Here is a 22,556-nt window from a genome sequence, read left to right on the forward strand (position 1 = left end):
CTTTCATTTTGTCAGCTGGGCTCTCTGCCAATTCTAATTATTTTTCTTCATCTGCTAGCTAGCCTTTCTCAGTTTTCAGCCACTCAAGTTCTCTGTCTTGGTCTCTCGTGCAGATTTCAACCTGTTGTCTTCTTCCCTGAGCCCCCACTTTTCTTATGATTCTTCACCCTCCAGCTTACCTTCCTCTGTTCTGTGATAACTCAACCAAAGGCAGATCAAGATTAAGGCAACCATAAGAGGCCGAGGCAGGAAGTTTCACCTTTCCAGCATGTGGAAGCAGCTCAGCTGAGTTATGTCAAAGGATGCACCACAGATCAAGATTAATATATACCAATGGCTACTACATTTTGGTACTGACTACAGTACCTAGCAGAGGGACACGGCTCAATGGCTAAGATGCTGAGCTTGTCGATCAGAAAAGTTGGCAGTTCGGTGGTTCGAATCCCTAGCACTACATAACTGAGTGAGCTCCCTTTACTTGTCCCAGCTTCTGCCAACCTAGCAGTTCGAAAGCATGTAAAAATACAAGTAGAAAAATAGGGACCACCTTGGTGGGAAGGTAACAGTGTTCCATGTGCCTTCGGTGTTTAGTCATGACCATGGAGACATCTTCGGACAGCACTGGCTCTTCGGCTTTGTAATGGAGATGAGCACCGCCCCCTAGAACCGGAAATGACTAGCACATGTGTATGAGGGAAACCATTACCTTTAACTTACAGTACCTAGTACAGATATGTTAGGAATCTGTCCAATTAGTTGGGTTGGCAATATATAAACCAACAATGTATGTTTGTAGCTTTAAGACAAAGATACTGTATTGATTTGTACTATGTTCCGATTGGTTGATTGTATTGTGAATTGCCATAAGAGAGACCTAGAGATTATGGCTTGCTCTCTCTGTCATGCTCTCTCTGTGACATTCTGTCTCTTTGTTGTAGTACTTATACTTTGATATCTTTGTTTACTGTAAATGACAAAGGCAACCGGTAAGAAGACTTTGTAATTGGATATTCTTTGGACTGTTAAACGTATATAACCTGGACTGTTTATTAGACTGTGCTATTTCTTAAACTTTAACTCAATTCAGTGTAGCTGTGTGTGGCTGAATAATTATTCATAACTACTCTCATTAACGTTTCCATGTGCATATCCTTGTTACTCAAAGGTTATTCTGTATATATCATAACAAGATAGAAAGCATGCTTCATGATGTGGGCTTTTTTGTTTGTTTTTCGTCCAGTAGCAATTAATCCATCATGGGGTAGACAATGATAATATCAACCATTACAATGGTTGTAGTACCAAGATGTACTGACCCACATTGTAATTTGTGTTTAAGAACAACCAAGGAAATGGAATTATGTCAAAATAAAACATAGTTCAATGAAGTGTGGCTAATGAGGGGACCTTGGTGTTGTCTGAGCTTGAATGTTTTCTTGCAGACATTTCATTACTCAAACTAGGTAACATAGCATTGAGGATGTTGCCTAGTTTTGGTATTGAAATGTCTGCAACAAAACTAAGCTCAGACAGCACCAAGTTTCCCCCATTTCAATCCTGAGCCACAAATATTCTCCTTTAAGCATGAATAAGCTTGCCATGCAGTCACTATAAATATGGGTTGAAAAAAGATCTTCCACTTTTTCCCATGGCAAAGCATTGCCCCCTGACATCCAGAATCAAGAAAAAGTTTTTTGCTTCTATAAATTCCTTTTCAAGGAAACTGTGAGAGCCAAGCTGAGGAGGGATTAGAGGCTTGTCAGAAAAGTAAAGCCCCATAGCTTTCCCCTGTTAGCATTCTTGGCTTAAACTGGTATAATAAATCAGCAAAATCCCAGTATTGGATCATTGCCCAAATTCCCCATCATGGGCATAGCATCGCCCCCTTTTCCTTGTTCTATTTCTTATTGCTGTGCTTAAAATTTAAGAAAATTACCACCCCGTTGATCATATTCATACAGTATACAAACTGTTATCTTTTAGTTAACACTGATTGACCTTGAGAAATAAAATATGAAGGCAACATGCTCATGCGAAGGTTGCTAACACACTTTATCTATTTTTAAATGTTCCCAGCAATTACAGGCAACTCCAATCGGAATGGAACATGAAATTCTCAGTGAAACCTTTTATGGACAAAACTCCAGGAAATTGTTAGTTCCCCTCCCTCACCAATTCCTGCAGTCTGGGATTTACACATTCCCTGCCCATGTTTTTCAATTAAATTCCTGTTTTGCTTCAACATTTATCTTTATTTTGAAGTTCCTGCTGTGCAGGATGGACTTCCCCATGTATAAACCTTCTGCATTGTATGATTATCTCTTGAAAAGAAGAAGCACTGCCAATTAGAGTGTGATAATGAAAAGCTAAAGAGACCGTAAAAAAAAAAATCCATATTTCATGGTAGACTTTGGGGCTTTAAAATAGGGAACATGCATTCTTCGAAATAGCAAGGTGCATGCTTCCTGAGCTAAACAGCCTTTTCCAGCTGTTCTTCACAAACTAACTTTGTTCTCAACTGTAACCTTAAAGCCAGATTTCTCCAACCTAGTTTCTTCAAGGTGTTGGTCCCAAACAGCAATTCTGGAATCTCTGACTAAAGCCCTATACTGGCTGGAAATATTGGGAAATGTAATTAAACATATCCTGATGACATCAGATAGGAAAAATTGTTGGAAAGATTTATCTGGACTATAGCATTCTCATAAATATTAGTGACATAATAGTTATTAACTGGTACTTTGCAACAACTGCCTTATAAAATCTTATCTATTTGGTAAATTTTTCCTCCGTCTGAATGTATGTTGTGGAGACCATCTTAGTTTCCTGTTAATGCACGTGAGGGAACTGAATTCACTTCCCATTTTTACATAGCAACACTATCTTTGTTGGCAAGTTTCCTTAGGAAGTTATCCAAGCACAAAATCGTATCCAATCTGTCTGGATCAAGGAACCCAGAGCATAGATCTCCTAAGCAAATGACTACATACAAGCAGTTATATAGTTTTCTGGTGAAGGATCACCATCCTCAAGAAGGTTCTATTGTCATTTATTAAAAAATCACAGCAAAAATGCATATTATTGCAATTACTTTTTTAACCTAGCTCTAAGCTCAGCTCACTTCATTTTTGGCTTAGTTTAAGGAAAATGATTTGTATCTTTGGCATGTACATCTGGTATAAAGAGTCATTCATTTTTTGGTAATAATTCATTATCACATGATTATATAAAAACTAGTATAGGACCAAAACAGTGGAGTCAGAGGGGGTTCTAGAATCATACTCACTCCCCTGTAATTTGGAGTGGTTTAAGTGGTTTAAGTTTGTTTCTTACATAAATAAATCTAATTTACCCACACTGAAGGCATGAAACCCTAGCAGAAAACAATAAGCAATTCTTTTCCAGAGGGAAATGTTATTGAGAGGCAACTTCAGAATAAGCTGTGTCATCCCTTTCCTGCCCAAATTGTCCGATGTGATGTTTCCAGTGATGGAACAAATGCCTGGGAATGGAGAAGAATCCTGAATTCCATCAGATCCCACAATGTTTAATTGAAACATTGGTCAGAGAAGACTGAAACCTTGGCAGTGGACTTTGAAATGTTAGATAAAGAAGGCCTGCCCTACAATTAAAAGGAACGCTGAGTATGGACAGAAGTAGAAAACCTGTAACGAATCACATATAAATGTAAATTAGGCTCCCTGATTAATATGTGTGGGCATGTGAATGTGTGTGGAGGCAGTCTTGGCTAGATGTCTTTGCACAATCATTTACAGGCTAGAAACTTATTTCATGCATTCCTTCACATGCAGTTCATGACAGTTGCATTCAAAATGCATCCATTGTAAACCGAATGGACCTCTTGCACTAATGCCCATGGAAGACAGAAGAGGTTGATAGGGAAGAAAGCAGAGTTTTCAAGAATAGCACCTGGCTGCCAACAAAATAACCTATGTAGATGTGCACACGAGTTCATGATGTGGGTTGACTTATCTGCCTGTACATCTGAATACATACAGTTCAACACGCTGGCAGTCCCAGCTGGCTAGAGCTATGCTGGCATAATATTCAATTCCTGGGTGGATCCTGGGAATTGAGAAAGTATATGAGGGCATGCTGTGCAGTCAAGGAAACTTAACCAAAGTCTACCAGTCAGAGCCATTGAGAGAATAAGGCCCTTAACTGTGAGTCCAGGCTAACATAACTTTTCTTTCCCAATGTATTATCTGGCTTGGCTTTCATACAACTATTTTTATAGTTTCTTGGTGAGAACATCTTACATGTTTAGCTCAAAAAAAAATTTTTTTTACACAGAATTGCAATCAAAAATATCTGTATGGGGTTGGGGATAGGTTTATGTAAATATGCTAGCATATGAATAAAATATTGTTATATTGAGTGTTGCCAGTTCTCTGGACTCAGAGGCATAAATTTGAGTTTATAACAGTATGTCATGCTAAATTATACTGTGGCTGAGTGTGTAGACTGAATCTAGTCACTAAAATAGATTCGTAGCTTAGCATTATAAGAAAACTAGCTTAGGACTGGTACCTATTTTACTGAGATTAAATGCAGAAATATAAAACTGCAGCATCTTTTCTGATAGCCCCAAAGGTGTTTTTTGAGAAGGCAACTAGACTTTGTTTATCTCTGAAGATGTTTCACTTCTCATCCAAGAAGCTTCTTCAGCTCTGACAGGATGGTGGGGAATGGAAGGATTTATACTCCTTGTGGATAACTGGTCATTTGCATTCTTTTAGAGAGTTTTCTTTTAGCAGTTTTTCTGGAAATCCGTTCATCTCCTGCACCATTTGAAGTGTGTTCATCCCAAAGTGCATAGCTAAATGTCAGTAGCAATTCTCAGTCCTCCAGGTCATGGTAGTCCCATAGGTGCTTTTTCAGGAGGCAACTGGGGTTTCTTATTTTTCTTTGAAGAAGTTTTGCTTCTTACCCAAGAAGCTTTTTCAGCTCCGACCAAGAAGCAGCTTCTTAAATGAGAAGCGAAACGTCTTCAAAGAAAAACAAAGAAGTTCAGTTGCCTCCTGAAAAAGCACCTGTGCAACTACCATAATCTGGATGACTGAGAATCTCCATAGACATATTTTCTGATAATTCATCTACAGTATACAAGCACTAAAAAGTATTCTGCTTCCATGTACACTCCTTCCTATCTTTATCTAAGGGTTCATGAGAGATGGATTAATTCTCATAATACAACAGCATCTGCATCCTACCGTATATAGCCACAGCTTAATTAGGTTGCAAGGAACTGCTTCTATATTGCTTCTATATTGTATCTATATTTTCTTTGCAGAAAAGGCTGCAAAGAGTTAAAATATTCTATTTACAGTTGAACTAAGACCATTTCCTCCTTGTAGTTTTTGAGGAACTTACTTGGACATGCCTAAGTTTTAACATTTAACAGTTCAATCATCATTCAATCCTTCACACAGCTTTTTCCAGTATATTCCCAATTTAGAATCTCATGAGAAATCCTGAAGATAAATCTCTGCCCGAAAAGACAGCTAGTTCTGTTTCAGGCTAATTTTATATTCAGATCTATTATCTTATATGGTAGTAAGTTTCATAGTCAAAATTGTTTATGTTCATTCTCTCCTTCCCTGATCTGTTTTTTTTTTTTTTTTGCTTCCGAGGTTATAATGTCTGTTTTTAAAACACTGCAATTGTCAAAGTCTTTACATTGTGATTATTTATACATAAAATAATCAATGTTCTCTTAGCAACTTGTGTCTGGGAGTATTTCCAGAAATAAATTCGATTCTGGCAATGTTTCTGCAAAAGAAAAGCAATTAAATATGTTTGTAGAAGGGAATTAGGCAACATTCAGATCTACAACCTTGAGAATTATTTTAATTACTCTGAAATGGTAGACTAGTGCAGGGGAAGATTAAAAAAAGAGAGAGAGAAAACAGGCATAATCAGTGCTTGGATAAAAGCTATTTAAAAACTCTTTGAAAACAGCCTTTAGATTCTTGGAGGAAAGTTATGTGAGAGAACCAGGTCTAAAGTCTTAAAGACTTATTCAAAGGACATGCTTGACTGAAACCCCTGCTGTTAATCTGTGTAAGGAAGGCACACTATATGTAGAAGATCCCTTCTGACAATTACACCCAAAGTAAACATAGGCTGACACATGAAGTAATAAAACTCACATCTGTAGAGATTTTAGGTGGCAATTTATCAGTGAATGTCCTTGCTTTTTTCTGTGCTATAAGCTCTAGAGGACTTAGATAACCACGTCAGTCAGAGCTCAGAATAAAGCAAGAATATTATATCCATTCAGTGGCTGTGTTTGCACGACATGTTTATCCATGGTTAACCATGATTTAGTCAATCATTGAATTATAAACTAACTAAACTTGTTGGATGAATTAGTCAATAGCAATTTATTTTATGGTGGCATGCAAAACCAAGAAATGTGTTGCATGATGTGTCAAAACATGTTTTCTCTAAGCAAGGTTTAATAGAACAATTGGTTCACACACTGTCATAAGCTAGAATTTAAAAATCATACTGATTGATTTATGATCATAGGCACACAGCATCCTGAGCCTGATTGTGATCTGTTTCATGTTGACTTTATGTATTATGTGAACTCAGCTATAACCTTAATGTGAAATGCAGTGGCATTTTTATAGAGGAGTACCAGTATCTGCAAATGGGAGCATTAGTCCAGATTTCCTCAACTTTCCAACTCTAAGAATCATGTTGGCTAAAGATAATAAACTGTAGGTCAAGACTTTTGGAAAGTAACGTGCTAGATTATTTTTAATAAATTTCCTTTACCCATTATTTGTATAACACTTACTATTATTAGCCATGGTTTACTTAAGTAACTCCATTATCTGGGTTCACATGACATATGATGTTGAATTACACAGTAATTACACCAATTACACAGTCCAGGTTTGAAGAAGGCGCTGGACTAAAATGTATGATTCTACGCAGATTCTCCATATATGCCGTCCTTTTGTCTTTTCCAATTCAGGGACCAAAACTTAATTAACCTTGTTAAAGGCAAAAGATGCCAGAGTAGTGGCAATATATTAAATAACCCTTTCACATTCAAGTAGCCAATGGCAATTTGGAGAGACAAAGTGAGATAAAAAGCAGCAATATGAGATGAACGGGCACTATTATTAAGAATAAGCATCATTCTTAGGGGGAAATTTAAAAAGGCAACACTAGATAAAGGAAGAACATATTCTGAAACTCAGCCCCTGCTATAGTAAGCGAAGAACAAAACAAAATCCTATATACTTCTTCCTTTCCAGACTTGTATAATTTTAAACATAAGCTTTGAAACAAAGCCTCCATTCATCTGTCAGGATGCCAGGCACAGTCAGAAGGTCAAATTAAACTACAATCCACCAGTTCTTGAGCTGGCAGAACATTAGACTGGTACAAATTGTGGTGCTCTGATTGCCAGTCTCTATTTTTTCCCGCTAAGGAGACTGGAGAGATCTGCTGACCTTACTGCTTTAATGCGGGACAAGATAATTGACGGGCTCCCTGACTCAGATTGCCCTCCTTCTGCTGGAGGAAAAACCAACCTCCAGTTTCTCTTCTGAATCTCTGTGGGGCAGATTAAGCAAGTTCCTCGACACGTTTGGGATGTATGTATGTGGTGGTTCTTTGTCCTGTCAATCGGGATTTCTGAACATGGGTCTAGTATGTTTCTAAAAGAGTGCTAAAGGTTCCCCTCACACGTATATGCTAGTCGTTTCGAGCTCTAGGAGGCGGTGCTCATCTCCGTTACAAAGCCGAAGAGCCAGTGCTGTCCAAAGATGTCTCCGTGGTCATGTGGCTGGCATGACTAAACACCAGAGGCGCACGTGGTCCCTATTTTTCTACTTGCATTTTTACATGCTTTTGAACTGCTAGGTTGGCAGAAGCTGGGACAAGTAACGGGAGCTCACTCCGTTATGCAGCACTAGGGATTTGAACTGCCAAACTGCTGACCTTTCTGATCGACAAGCTCAGCATCTCTAGCCACTGAGCCACCGTGTCCCTAAAAAAGAGTGCTAAGCCTATGTCAAAAAATAGCCCAGCTGACTGGTCAGAGGTGTAGGAGGGGTGCAGAATAAAATGGACAGAAGTTTTTCTAAGTTCCCATTCAAGGTGCTCCGTGAAACTTCAACCCGTGCCATGGCTTTTTCTCTGGTACTATTCTGTCTTTTGATTCGCTTGCTGAATATAAAGACAGATAGATAACTCTACAAATTCTTCCATACAAAGTTTATTGGATTATATTAGGTATCCTCAAGGTAACTCACAGTTATGTCGAGATGCATCTAATGTCCAATTCTTTGCATAGTTGAAATCGTAGTGTAAAATGATAGTAATCTTTCTATTCTATATTTCATCCCATAGTAGCAGAGGCGGGGGGGTAAAGCTGCCACCATGAGGCTGTGTTCAGGCAAGAGTGAGGGAGCCTCCCCCAACCCAACAAAGGTCAATTTAGTGACCAGTCAGGATTACAGATGTGGCCACATGACATGGGCTGCATTTCCCAGGACACCTTAACTACATTTACCATGATGCACTCCCTTAAGGGGACAGCTCTCAAATCCTAACTAACTATCCCAAATCCCATTGACTCTTAAACTGCGTAGATGGCACAGGTACTCTCTGCCTACTGGGAAGAGGATTACCTGTAAAGCTTTTGTACTTTGGAGGGATGGGGGACAGGAAGAGATGCTGGAGGAAAATGGAAAATCAAGCAACAGTTAAACATTCCCCAAATCCTGGGTGAGGTTCAGTCTGAAAGTAGATTTTTAGCCATTGGGTTGTTGAAATGAGATATATTTTATTATTTTATTTATATTTCACCTTTATTGCTTTCATAAATAACTCGGCAGAGAAAACACACAATGCTCTCCTGTTTTCCCCACAACAACCACCACCCCGTGAGATGGGTTGGGCTGAGAGAGGATGACTGATCCACCCAGCCAGCTTTCACATTCCTCTAGCCTGATAGTGCCTTAACCGTTAGATCAACTGGCTCCAATATCTCAACCATCACTGGAACAGCTTGAAGGGAATCAATCAGAGATTCGCCTTCCGTGTGGCACCTCATTAGCTGCTCTCTTATGTTCAAACACCACCTTTCCTAAAGACACAATAAAAACAACATAAGAACTAGCACCATCAAAGCAATTTATGACTCCTACATACAGTACAATTTCTCCTCTGAACAATTACCTTTCCTTGACCCTAAATATTTTGCTCTTTCCAACACAGATGTGGTAAATGCAAAGGAGTAGAGAGATGGCCTTGAATAAAGTATTCAACAACTCTTACGTAAACATCAGATCAGCCCTGAAAGGGAAGAGGGAACCAAGATTGCCCTACAAACTCTTTGATGTACGAAGTGGGAAGAAAGCCTCTCTGTCAGGTTTTCAAGATGCTCTCATTAAATCCGGCAACAATAAAGCAAAGTACCAGAAGGGATTTATTTGGTCTTGGCCACTTTCACTCTGGCAATAGGAGTGCCTCTTTTCCAAAAGAGTGCAATATGTGTAGATAAGGAGCCTTGTACATAGGGTGTACTGAGTTTTACGGGGCTGGGGGCTAAAACATGTGAAAAACAGTTGCAGGAATTGAGTACACGTAGTCCTTGACTTACAACAGTTCATGTTAATAATTCCCTCAACGCTGTTCAACTATTACAAAATCTGTACTACTATTATTGTTAATCTTTTCATCACTCATCACTCATCCCCTCCCACTTGTGACTGTCTGACTGTAACTTTGTCGCTTGTATCCTTACAATTTATATCGATTGTTTCCTAGTATGATTTGATTGTTGATTGTACCCTATGACTATCATTAAGTGTTATACGTTGTGATTCTTGATTCTTAATGAATGTATCTTTTCTTTATGTATACTGAGAGTATTTACACCAAGACAAATTCCTTGTGTCCAATCACACTCGGCCAATAAAGAATTCTATTCTATGTCATGAACGTTCAAGTTACAACAGCACTGAAAAAAGTGACATGACCATTGCAGCATCCTCATGGTCATGTGATCTAAAGTCAGAAGTTTGGCAACTGATTTGTATTTAGGACAGTTGCAGTGTCCTGGGGTCATGTGATCAGCTATTGCAACCTTTTGACAAGCAAAGTTAAAGGAAAAGCCAGATTCACTTAACAACTGTGTTACTAACTTAACACATGCAATAGTTCACTTAACTGGGGCAAGAAAAGTTGCAAAATGGGGCAAACTCACTTAACAAATGTTTCCCTTAGCAACATAAATGTTGGGCTCAATTGTGATAGTAACTTAAGGACGACCTGTATGTCTAGTCTAATGAAAAGAACTAGGATAACATGATAGCAGTATTCCAGTATTTGAGGGGCTGCCATAGCACCACCACTAGATGGATTCGCAACTGGCTGGCAAACCATACTCAATGAGTAGTCCTTAATGGGCCTAAGTTTATATGGGAAGTAAGGGGGAAGTAAGCTGTGGGGTGCCACAAGGTTCTGTCTTAGGCCCAGTACTCTTCAATATCTTCATTAACGACTTAGATGAGGGAATAGAAAGGGAACTTACCAAATTTGCAGATGATACTAAGCTGGCAGAAATAGCTAACACCCAAGAAGATAGGCTCAAGATCCAGTGGGATCTTGACAGACTAGAACACTGGGCCATAACTAATAAAATGAAATTCAATGTAGAGAAAAGTAAAGTCCTACATTTAGGCAAGAAAAACCAAAAGTACACATATAGACTGGGTGGAAACCAGGCTCAATAGCAGTAACTATGAGAGGGATCTTGGAGTCTTAGTGGACAACCAGCTAAATATGAGCCAACAGTGTGCAGCTGCCGCCAGAAAAGCTAATGCAACCCTAAGTTGTATTAACAGAGGGATACAGTCAAGATCAAGGGAAGTACTAATACCACTCTATAAAGCCTTAGTAAGACCACACCTAGAGTATTGCATCCAGTTTTGGTCACCACATTATAAAAAAGATGTTGAGACTGTACAAAGAGTACAGACAAAAGCAACTAGGATGATAGGGGACTGGAGGCTAAAACGTACAACGAACAGTTGCAGGAACTGGGCTTGGCTAGTCTAGTAAAGAGAAGGACCAGGGGAGACATGATAGCAATCTTCCAATATTTGAGGGGCTGCCACAGGGAGGAAAGGGTCAAGCTATTTTCTAAAGCTCCTGTAGGCCAGACAAGGAATAATGGATGGAAACTGAACAAGGAGAGATTTAACCTAGAAACAAGGAGAAACTTTCTGACAGTGAGAACAATGAACCAATGGAACAGCTTGCCCTCGGAAATTGTGGGAGTGCCATCACTTGAGACTTTCAAGAAGAGATTGGACTGCCATTTGTCAGAAATGGTGTAGGGTCTCCCGCTTGGGCGGGGGGTTGGACTAGATGACCTACAAGGTCCCTTCCAACTCTGATTATCTGTATCTATCTCTATGTAAATATTATAAATATTTATGTAAATATTGATTTTTTTTATAAAAAAAGAGTAACTTTTACCCAAAATCAGGCAAAGCAGGCAGGCAGATTGAGTTGCTCATAGAATCACAGATTCATTCAGAGATCTATCTATCTGCCATCGGCTAGCTCAGTTTGTCACATAAAATTTGCTTGCAAGCAAACTCATATTTGTTAGCAAGCAAACTCACAAAATTAACTCACAACACACCATCTATGTAAATATTGAATTTTTTATTTAAAAAAAGAGCAACTTTTACCCAAAATCAGGCAAAGCAGGCAGGTTGAGTTGCTCACAGAATCACGGGGTGAGATTTCTCTGCGGCCCACCAAAATTTTCTCACGGCCCACCAGTGGGCCACAGTACACCAGTTGGCGACCACTGAACCAGAAGACCTTCAAGGTCCCTTTGAATTTGTTATTCTGTGTACAAAAAGTATGTATATATGTGAATAAGGAATCTATGGAACACCTGACAAGCACTTCTGCAGGAATCCGATGTTTGGTCTCTGCTAAAGCCCAGAATTAAATGATCCTGGAGGGCAATGCTGGGACCTATTCCTACAGAAAGCGAAGAAGAGATTGGGCAACCATCTATCCAGAATGGCATAGGTAGGATGTCCTGCTTGAGCAAGGGGTTGGACAAGAAGACCTCTGAAGTCTCTTCCAATTGTTATTCTTTATTCTGTATAGTAAGAACTGAGCACATCTCAGCCTGATTGTGTCAAACCACATTAGTGAAGAAGCATTGTAGATGCAAAACCAAATATGGAGAAAGAAAATACTTATTTTAAAACAGGAGGAATTAAAGACGGCTTCAGACTACCTTGGGATTATGACATAAAAAAGGAGCATATTCATACCTTGGGGTGAGGAGGTAAGATGACATAAGCCACTCCTCTCAGGCAAAGTCAGATGGGCTGCCACACAGCTGAATAGCGGAACTACAGCCACATGGACAGATGACGTTACCTGTATGGTATGCATGCTCAGATAGGAAACAGCCTCCCGAGTGGCTCTGAGCATAATCAGTTTTGCTAATTCTGTGTATTATCCCCGGGCAACATAGTGATAAGCAGGCAATTCCCATTTGGATAATAATGAACTGTGCTCTGAAGATTATTAATTCCACCAAATTCATAAAAACAATAATGGTGGAGATTGCAACCTGTACTAGCCTTACAATGTTTGTGTTTCCAGCCCACTTCAAACGTGTTCTTACATGAGAGCAGCTTCTACTAACTGCAGTAATGGTTTGGGTGCCTCTGCAAAAGGAAGCTCCTACCCAGACACTATCTACACCAGTGGTCACCAACCAGTGGGCTGGGGACCATTGGTGGTCCATGAGAAAATTTTGGTGGTCCGCAGAGAAATGTTACCTCCAAAGCACCACCCAAAGCGATTAATCCAGGCTGCGTGGGAACACAAGGCTGCATCACCCACATGGCCTGCGTCGCATTGCAAACAACATGAGATAGTGGGGGAGAGGGTGGAGGGTGGAAACTCGACCCAAGCGCCTGGCCTGGCCTCCGGGCTACTTCTTTTGGCTGCACACAAGGGAAAGCAGCAAAAGTGTTTCTCTCCCCCAAACCCTACCAGAAATGAGTCTTTGGGACCCTGCAAGGCATCCTGCTCCAAGAGGCTGTGCCATTCTGGCAGAGTTTGGGGGAGAAAAAAACAGACTTCTGCTGTTTCTGCTGCTTTCCTTGCATGAAGCCAAAAAGTCTCTCCCCCAATGGAGCTGGAGACAGTATCCTGTGATCCCAAATAAAGAACAATTGATCCGTAGGAAAACGGGTTGAGGAATTTTCCTGCAGAGTTTTTTTGGGATTTTCCCAGGGTCTCTGGTCCATGGGATTTAAAATTTCCAGTTTGGTGGTTCCTGAGGTCGGCGACCCCTGATCTACACAACATCTAAACCAGCAATTTAATCCTATTCTGATGAGACCAGTTCTCTGTGCTGTGTAGCTGCACCCAGCCCATTCCTTTATTACCAAGGTCTTCATGCTGACTAGGGAATTCTGGGAGTTGAAGTCCACAAGTCTTAAAAGTTGCCAAGTTGGGAGACCCTGATATAAAGGAATGGGCTGGGTGCAGCCACACAGCACAGACCCTGCTTTATACCATCCCGTTAACAACAACAAAAACTAGCTACAGCTAAGTCAAACCAAAATTACCTTATGGACTCAAGGAACACGTTGCAGGCCATTCCATTAAACCACAGTGTGGTCTTTTTGTTCTGGCACTTATGTGAACCCTTAGCATGTGATGTGAACCCAGCCATGAAAGCTCAGCCTGCTGACGGGGAAAAAAAAAGAGATAATTGAAAGAAGGGGGAGTATATCATTTTTTTTAAAGGCAGCCGTCTGTCATCGCAAATATTAAATATTTCATGAGGACTCCCTGAAGAGAAGCTCAGTGTGACACAGGAGCCCTGCTCGCTTGACCTTCCTCCGCCAAAGGTATGCCGGCGCTTTGTTTCTGCCGCAGCGGACCAGCCCCGCCATCTTTTCGGAATGTGCAGCGACGGCACTTTGAAAACAGGGCGACTCTTCCCGCCCCTCCCACCTCTGGCTGCCGGTGGAGGTTCTTCTTCAACACGTCGTCCCTTTCTCTCGCCTAAAACTTTTCCATAAATCCGCCTGGTTACTTCCCCGGCTTCGCACACCGTTTACCCCCCCCGCCCCCCTCCGCAACAAAAGACCGGAGAGAAGAGGTTTCCCCCTGAGGGAAGCTTTTGCCTCGGGAGTTCAATGCTATCAAAGAGAAAGGCCTCGCTATGGTTCAGAGTGAGCGAGGCGCCTCAGTTTTCCTGGAAACAAAACTTAGCTAGAATTAATTTCTTTTTGATAGGCATTTTATAGCATGATCCCAAAATCGACGGCGAAGTCTCTTCTGGATCCACGAGGCGAAGGGGTAGAGAGAGCGCATGACCCACCCGCTTTGGGGGCCGCCAGTGGGTGCAGCCACCCCCCCACGCTTCCCCTCGCCTCATTCTATCTTGCGCATGTCATTCCGTTCAGGTTTCGGGACATTCGAGCCTGCCAATTAGGCGGCAGCTGACGGGCGAGGAAAGTAAAGCAAAACCTGCCTCCCTCGTCACCTTCCACTTTAACCACGCCCCGCGTGCCTTAGGACACGCCCAAACGCTATAAAATGCCCCGCCCGAGTTTGCTTTAGCCCAAAAGAAGTTTTGGCTCACTGGCGGCTTCCTAAACGGGTCGATTAGTGAGGAGGACTCTCGACCCGTTTGTTGGAGGTGCTCCCCCCCACTCGGAATCCCGGTTCCCACGAAACATGGTAAGTGAACAAAGGATCCTCCGAATTATTATTTTTTTGACATCTAATCGGAAGGGAAAACTTTTCCGACTTCGGGTGATTTGGGGGCGGTTTCGGGTGAAGTCGGGGGAGGAATGTAATCGTCCAAGTGGGGCCCTGTCCGGCTCCCGCGACCCGTGGAGGAAGGAAGGAAGGAAGGAGTCAGAATGGACCTAAAGGGCTTTTTCCCACAGTTACGGATAAAGTGCGGGGAGCGATAAAGGGAAACTTCGTCCTGGCTTGTTTCTCCGAAGTAGCGCTACTACGCCTTTCACTTTCTTTCCCCCACCCCGCGGGAGACTCCGTTCAACTCCGAGATCCCGGTTCTGGTCGGTAGAAAGAAGCGGCCCCTGGCTCCGGCTGGTAGTACCACACACGACCGCCCGCATGGATGGATGGATGGATGGAGCTGTTGGGACGTTTCCTGCAGGGTGTTTCGCCCATCAGGAGGCGGGGAGTCCGTGGGCCGGTTGCCTAACTCCATCCCACTTCGTTGGGGCATGGCATCCTCTCGAAGTCTTTCCTTTTTTGCGCCTCTCGGCTTCACAGATTTCCGTGGCTGCAAGAGTAGAGCTCTATCGTTGGTTTGCAGGTTGCTATAGGCTGCTTCAAGAGAGCAGTAAATCATCCCTGATATTTAGAGATAAGCAGTGGAGGTTTGGAGCTGATAAGTACAGGCTGAGCTGTATTGGACAGTTTTGAATGAGGGATCCGTTGGTGCTTTCTGAGCTTGGTGGATTTCTTTCAGAGGTTTCATTACCCAAACTAGGTAACATCTAAGTTACCTAGTTTTGGGTAATGATGAAACTTTGTAAGGAAACAGCCGAGCTCAGAGCACCAATGACCTCTCATTCCCACCCCAGCTACAAATATTCTTTTACAGGTATCAAATTGTTAAAACCCACCCGCTTCCTAGGAAAATGAAATATGTTAGGATATATTAAAAAGCAGAATATTTCCCCTAAAAGAGAAGTAGAAACTCAAGAGAGCCAGAAAGTCAGCCCCCCTACCTTTGCTAATGTTCCATTAAGGCCTGGGCCAGCCTATTCTACATAACAAAGATCTATCTCCTGCAGGTAGAGCCATAATAGGAATTGCCCAAAGCCCTTTAATTACATCATCCAACAAGGCTCAATCAAGTCTAGAACTCAGGACAGCCTACAGAGTTGCCCCTGCATGGCCCCATGGGAGTCTGACAACCAATCAGAATACAAGCTCAAATTCAAATCCCAACAGAGGACATAAAACCAAGGGACTCAGCATTTTGTCCCTTCATCCAAGGCATGTGAACCTGTCCATCAATAAAGCATCTTTCCAAGCAACCTCCATGAATCCAGTGTCTTTTTCCCCACTTGGAACTGGACCCAGAAGGATATTTCATTCAACGAAGTCTTGAATGCTGTAATATTGGTAATTACTCATGTGAAAAGCTCTAAAATTGTGAGAATAGAATACTTTATTGGCCAAGTGTGATTGGACACACAAAGAATTTGTCTTGGTGTAAATACTCTCAGTATTGACATAAAAGGTACATTCATTAAGAATCAAGAATCATAACTTACAAGACTTAATGATAGTCATAGGGTACAATCAACAATCAAATCATACTATCCCAAATCACACAGTCAAGTGGGAGGGGATGGTTGATAAGGAGTGGTGAGAAGATTAACAGTAATAGTACTGTATACTTTGTAAATAGTTGAACAGTGTTGAGGGAGTTATTTGTTTAGCAGAGTGATGCCTTTCAGGAAAAAACTGTTCTTGTGTCTAGTTGTTCTGGTGTGCAGTGCTCTTTAGCGTCCTTTTGAGAGAAGGAGTTGAAACAGTCCCGGATGTGATGGATCTGTAAATACTTTCACAGCCCTCTTTTTGTGCAGTATCCAATTCCTCAATTGAAGGCACGTGGGTAGTAATTGCAGTCCTAATTACTCCTAGTAATTGCAGTCCTAATTACTCTCTGAAGTCTGTGTCTGTCCTGTTGGGTTGCAGAACCAAACCAGACAGTTACAGAGGTGCAGATGATAGACTCAATAATTCCACGAGGCAAGTTTTATAACCTCCTGTCTGTATGCAGATTCGTTATTGTCTCGAATGAGACCAATCACTGTTGTGTCATCAGCAAACTTCAGTATTTTAACAGATGGATCATTTGAGATGCAGTCATTGGTATATAGGGAGAAGAGAAGTGGAGATAGCAACAGCCTTGGGGTGGCCCTGTGCTGATTGTACAAGTATCGGATGTGACTCTGCCTAGCTTCACCTGCTGCTTCCTGTCTGTTAGGAAGCTTATGATCCACTTACAAGTGTGTTCAGGTACCGATAATTGGTTTAATTTACTTAGAAGAGTGTCTGGAATGATGGTATTGAATGCTGAACTGAAAGCTCCTGTATTCTCCTTATTCTTTCTATGAAATGGATGGGCAACTCTTGTCCAAATCTTCCAGGATTTGTACAGCACAGAGAAAAGAAGGCTGTTTTTCTTTTTGAAAAGCTACCAGTAAGAGTGACCTAATAGAGAAACTTTATCTTGCTTTTAGGAGCAGGATATGACTTGATGCTTCAGTCTTGTGACTCATCTTCTTTGCCTTCATTTTTCATAGATACCTGTTGAGTCATTTTCAGGGAAAAGGGATACATTAGCATATGAAGGAAAGTGAAGTTTCAAATCCTGTTAAATAACCTGCACTGCTTTTCCAATATTTTTGAGTGTGTCTACTAATAATTTTAAAAAAAACCTTTCCTAAGTAATACTTTTCTATAGCAAGCACGGAAAACAATAAAAACAGGAAGTCACAATATTGCAAAATGACCAGCATTAGCACTTCAAGCCACATTTTAAAAGGATTCCTTAAACACCATAATCTTAATCTTAAAGTATTATAAAATGTAAGTGGCCAAGTCTGACCTTGAAGATATGTGACTTGGCTACTTGCTGTAAAAGGTTTTGAGAGCATTGAAGAAAGCCAGTTACAAACAGGAAGAGCAGAATTTCTGAATGGATCTGTTGCATATATGATGTCCAGGCCAAATCAAGTCAGGGCTGCAGAGCACCATTGGATACCCTACAATGGTGAGGAGAGTTTGTAGAAGATGCATAATTTAAATTGACATTGTTCAAATACTTCATCTGAGAGATAATTTTTAAATGTTAAGTTTAGGCAAGAATGTGGTGTTTAAGTTAGGGTTTAAGATAAAGTGCTGTTTTCTGATGGTTGGCTGTTTTTTTTAAGGCTCACCGTAATTCTAAATTCTACAATATCTGCTATCTATTTGTAAATAGTATAGACTACATCAAATGAAATCATATTCCAAACATTATTGGTTCAGTTTCATGTTTCTAGATAAATTTGAATTCTGAAATACTTTTACTTCAGAGTTTTTACTGTATTATCTCTATTGATCTCACACCAAGCCCTAGGAAGATGGCACAATTTTTAGAATAAGAATTCTAGATGTTTCATGGTGCTCTTACAAACAAACAGCTAGCATTTACCTGCAACAGGAAGGAAATAAGTTGCAGTGTTTGTTCATATTTTTAAAATCTGAAGCAGCTTCAGAACTCTACCGTTTGGGTGTAATGTCAATCCAGCTATTAGAGATTTTGGGCTAACATTTGACACTCTTTAATACTAAAATTCTGAGCATGATTTTCTGAATTGAAGTAATCAAGCTCTTGAAGATCAAGATGAAGCCAACAGAATCACCTAGGGCAGCATAGACATTTAATAAATAAATATTAAAATATATATTTGGGCTGCAGCTTCCAATCATCTGCACCCAACATCACCAGTACCCATGTTGGTGGGAAATACTGGAAGCTGCAATATAAGTCATCTGGAAATGGTTAAGTTGGAGAAGGCTATTTAAATTTTCAGGCTGTTCTCTACCCTTTTTTAGTGCTGAAAGATAAGATAATTAAATTGCTTGCCTGAAATGACTAATATGTTTAGGTGGGCCAGGCCTGAGGATATTGCTGAATATTCCCTTTGTTGCATGGACTAGTTAAAACAAGCCCATTCCTGCTAAGATTCCTAGAATAGTTTGCTCTCAATAGAAGAAAATATCTGTAGCTTGAGGTTAAACTATGGAGTCCTTGGTGTTCTCTCAGCTTGCTTGCAGGTATTTCATGACCCATCTAGTTAACATCATTATTCATTGCAATAATACAATGAAACATCTGCAAGCAACCAGCCAGGCTCAGAGCATCAAGGACTCCATTGTTTGTTTCCCAAACAATGAAGTAGCTTCCATAGTAAGAGCCATGTGATACTGTACCCTTTGGACTTTTATTGAACAAACCTCTGATTATAACCTGAGTCACAGTATAGCATTTCCTCATTTTCCTCTGATAATAGAATTACCCTTTTGGTCAGAGAGACAGGAAATTAAAAAACAAAAATCTAAGAGTCCCTTTTCTTCCCAAAGATGCTTGATATTCAATACTACATATTATCTTTTCATTGGCTTCCTTGTATAGCCTCTGTATGGGTTGCCCTAAGTTTGCATGTGGAAGTTGCTATCAGTCTGGAGCCCACATTACGTATCTGATATCAGTACAGTTGAGAAGGTCCAGAAATATTTCACAAGAAGAGTTCTCCACTCCTCTACTCATTGCAGAATACCTTATGCCACCAGACTTGATATTCTAGACCTAGACAACCTAGAACTACGCCGTCTTTAGTCCGATCTAAGTATAGTATATAAAATCATACATTGCAACGTCCTACCTGTCAATGAATACTTCAGCTTCAACCATAACAATACGAGAGCACACAATAGATACAAACTGAACAAACTTGATTCCAGGAAATACGACGTCAGCAACAGAGTGGTCAATGTCTGGAATACTCTACCTGACCATGTGGTTTCTTCCCCAAACCCCAAAAACTTTAATCTTGGACTATCCGCTATTGACCTCATCCCCTTCCTAAGAGGTCTGTAGGGGGCATGCTTAAGCGCACCAATGTGCCTACCGTCCCTGTCCTATTGTTTCTTTTATTTTTCTTATTTATATATATCCATTTCATGTATTCATAACTATGTCTATTCTTCTACCTATTATCTTGTAAGCAATTGACAAATCAAATTAAATAAATAAATAAAAATAAATAAGTGTACCTTCATAAAAATTCCACACTGCATAATGTCCCACTGCAGAGCTACTTGTTTAAAGTAATTCCTGGGTATGTGAATGCATGGAAAGGCTATGGATGCTGGTGTTAAAGAGTACATGAAAAATAAAGCGTCTGCTAGTAGCTGATAAAAGAGGCCCAGGACATGATGCTTCTGCTGGCCTCTTGTTTGCTAAATACAATGTGTTGCAATAGTCACAGTGACTCAAACAGGTTTGAATCCCACCCAGAGCTTCTACTGCTGATAAGAAGTGAGCAATATTGTCTGGGGAATACAGCCCTGTCTACTTTGCAGGGGATTAATTGGTCGCATACTGGTCTGACTTATGTATTGTCCTCAACCAAAATATGGTTTTTGTGTGGACTAGCAGGCTGGGCAAATCTTGTTATTCATGGATTATTCCCCAATGCATTATGGCTTACTGTGATTTCTGAAAGTTGCTGAGGATTCAGGTATGAGGTTGTCTTCCTTCGATCTGGACAAAGGCTTTTGTATAACTCCACGTCAATTCCTATTGTTCTCCGTCAGAAGCATAGTCATTGGCCATGTTTGGAGGTTATAGGCTACAGAGAAAATGGGGGAAGAGAGACTTTGTTTTATAAAGGGACTGGTCCTTGGTGTTTCTTGTGTGTGTGTGTGTGTGTGTGTGTGTGTGTGTGTGTATATGACTGTGTCAAAAGGTCAATCTTAGTTGTCCTTCCTGTCTCTCTTGGCTTACCTTTTTGTTGTGTAGATGGTGTCTGGGCAGCCTCTTTGTAAGTGTGGGGAAGTGTGTGACTGAACAGGTTCTTTGGTTAATAACTCTTGTCCGGGCACTTGGTTTTGGTACTTGGTTTTTGCTATTGTCAGTTGATAACTTAGCAAAGGTGCAGTTTAGCAATCTATTGTTACAATGTATTTTCCATAGTTTCTAGTCTCAGTGACTCATGGATTTGTGTTAATGGTTAAGACGGTGAGAGAAAATAAAGTTACTTTGGAATGAAGAATCTCCTATGTTCCATCATCATCATCATCATCATCATCATCATCATCATTATTATTATTGTTTTATTATTATTAAATTTCCACACCCAAATTAAAAATTATGGAAGAATCCATTGCAAGCTTCAAAAGGCCATTTAAGGCAGCCTGATACAAAAAAGTGCCCAGGACTTTTTTTTAAGAGACTTGGAAACCAAATAGGGTATTGGCCTTATCTTATTCAATAAAAAGCACTAAATATTTTGAGGAAATTTCCTTTTTCTCCAATTTATTGTAATAAATAATGGTCTAATGATGGACCACTAATATGGTCTTCTTTGTGTAGGACTGAACCCTCCCTTCCAAGGCTGTCGTTTTTTTCAGCTCTTGATCTGCAAGTGAATTTTTGGAGGTGCATTAAGCTCTACCCCCCACCCCTCACCCCCCAGTCATTGTGACAGGCATCAAATTGTGCTATCCATTGCCTGCTCCTTTGAAAAGGCACAGTGATGCCTGACCCTTAGCCCTTCAAACAACACCTTTAAAGCCTTGCTGTTTAATCTAAAGTCTTGTGTGTTGTGAGCCAAATGATGACAGAGCCAACAGGTTTAAGCTGGTTTGGGAGGTTGGGGGTGTAGGAAGCGAAGAGACATTCTAAGTTTAGGATGGAAGTAGAGTTGAATCAGCTAAACTCTTGTTACAATGATACTAGATTGCTACATGACCAAAGTAACTTTATTTCCACAATCGGGAATGTTCTCAAATTACAGAAAGCTTGGAGCAGCTGTGTTTTATTTATTCAGAAGACCAGAGGGCAGAGATGTAATTCCAGCTTTCTCTGCTGCCAGTTTTATTCTGGTTTGCTTATACTCCAAAGTATTTAAAGCCATAATTGGACTAGAATTAAGGTGCTTTTCTAAATATTTTGGAAACAGTTTTAAATATCAGTAACTGTGGTGTGCCAGTTTTAAAAACTGACTTTTGAGGTGGGAAGACTCGACTCCATGAAAGCTTCTATATTCTGCATATAATTGCATCTCAGGATAACGCTTGCTAGGCAGTGCTTCACATTCACAACAGGTATTATATTTTGCCCTCTTGCATGCAGGAAAGCATCTTTGGGAGATCAAATCTGAAGTGTTTGCAGCTCCCCTATTTAATGTAGTTGATGAATGTAGCTGATGTAGCTGCAACTCCCCAAAACGTATGTCATAAAGAGCGGATATTTTTCAGATGCTGCACTTTAAAAAAAAAAATGATGCTAATGGCACTTTTAGTCTTTCTTGCCCAATGACGTGTGCTTGCATACTGGTTTCTGTGCTTTTCAGCTATTGTTAAAAAATAAACTGGAGCCCAACCTCATAATTAATGCACTGGCAGCTTTTAACAAAACGCCAAGCTAGGTAAATAGGAAGTACATTCTGAACTGCACAATGCCTCCTTCTGCCCATTGCCAAATACAAAGCTTGCATCTAAAAGAGTTCCTTAGATCAGGCTTCCACATCTTGACTCTGTCCAAGTGCCCTGGACCAGTGGTTGCCAACCGTTGGGCTGCGAGAAAAATTTTGGTGGGCCGCAGAGAAATCTAACCTCCAGAGCACCCACCCCCCCAAAGCAATTAATCCAGGCTGCGCAGAAACACAAGGCTGTACATG

The 22,556-nt window shown here is 40.7% G+C and overlaps 1 protein-coding gene across 2 annotated transcripts in view; it reads left to right on the forward strand.

Annotated features, from left to right (window-relative positions):
* Positions 1-22,556, forward strand: part of LOC113454468 (tubulin alpha-1C chain) — a 34,742-nt gene that overhangs the window by 6,349 nt on the left and 5,837 nt on the right. Inside the window, exon 1 of one of the 2 annotated variants that reach the window (XM_087925107.1) lies at positions 14,349-14,790. The exons of the other annotated variant lie outside the window; for it this stretch is intronic. Coding sequence (XP_087781233.1) covers positions 14,788-14,790 — 3 coding nt within the window. The 5' untranslated portion in view covers positions 14,349-14,787. Of the gene's footprint in view, positions 1-14,348; positions 14,791-22,556 lie in introns of those variants that run through there. 2 annotated transcript variants of the gene reach the window in all.

Source organism: Pseudonaja textilis, chromosome 2 (genome assembly GCF_049901715.1).
Source record: "Pseudonaja textilis isolate UNSWEBS1 chromosome 2, rPseTex1.2, whole genome shotgun sequence".
Classification (NCBI taxonomy): Eukaryota; Metazoa; Chordata; class Lepidosauria; order Squamata; family Elapidae; genus Pseudonaja; species Pseudonaja textilis.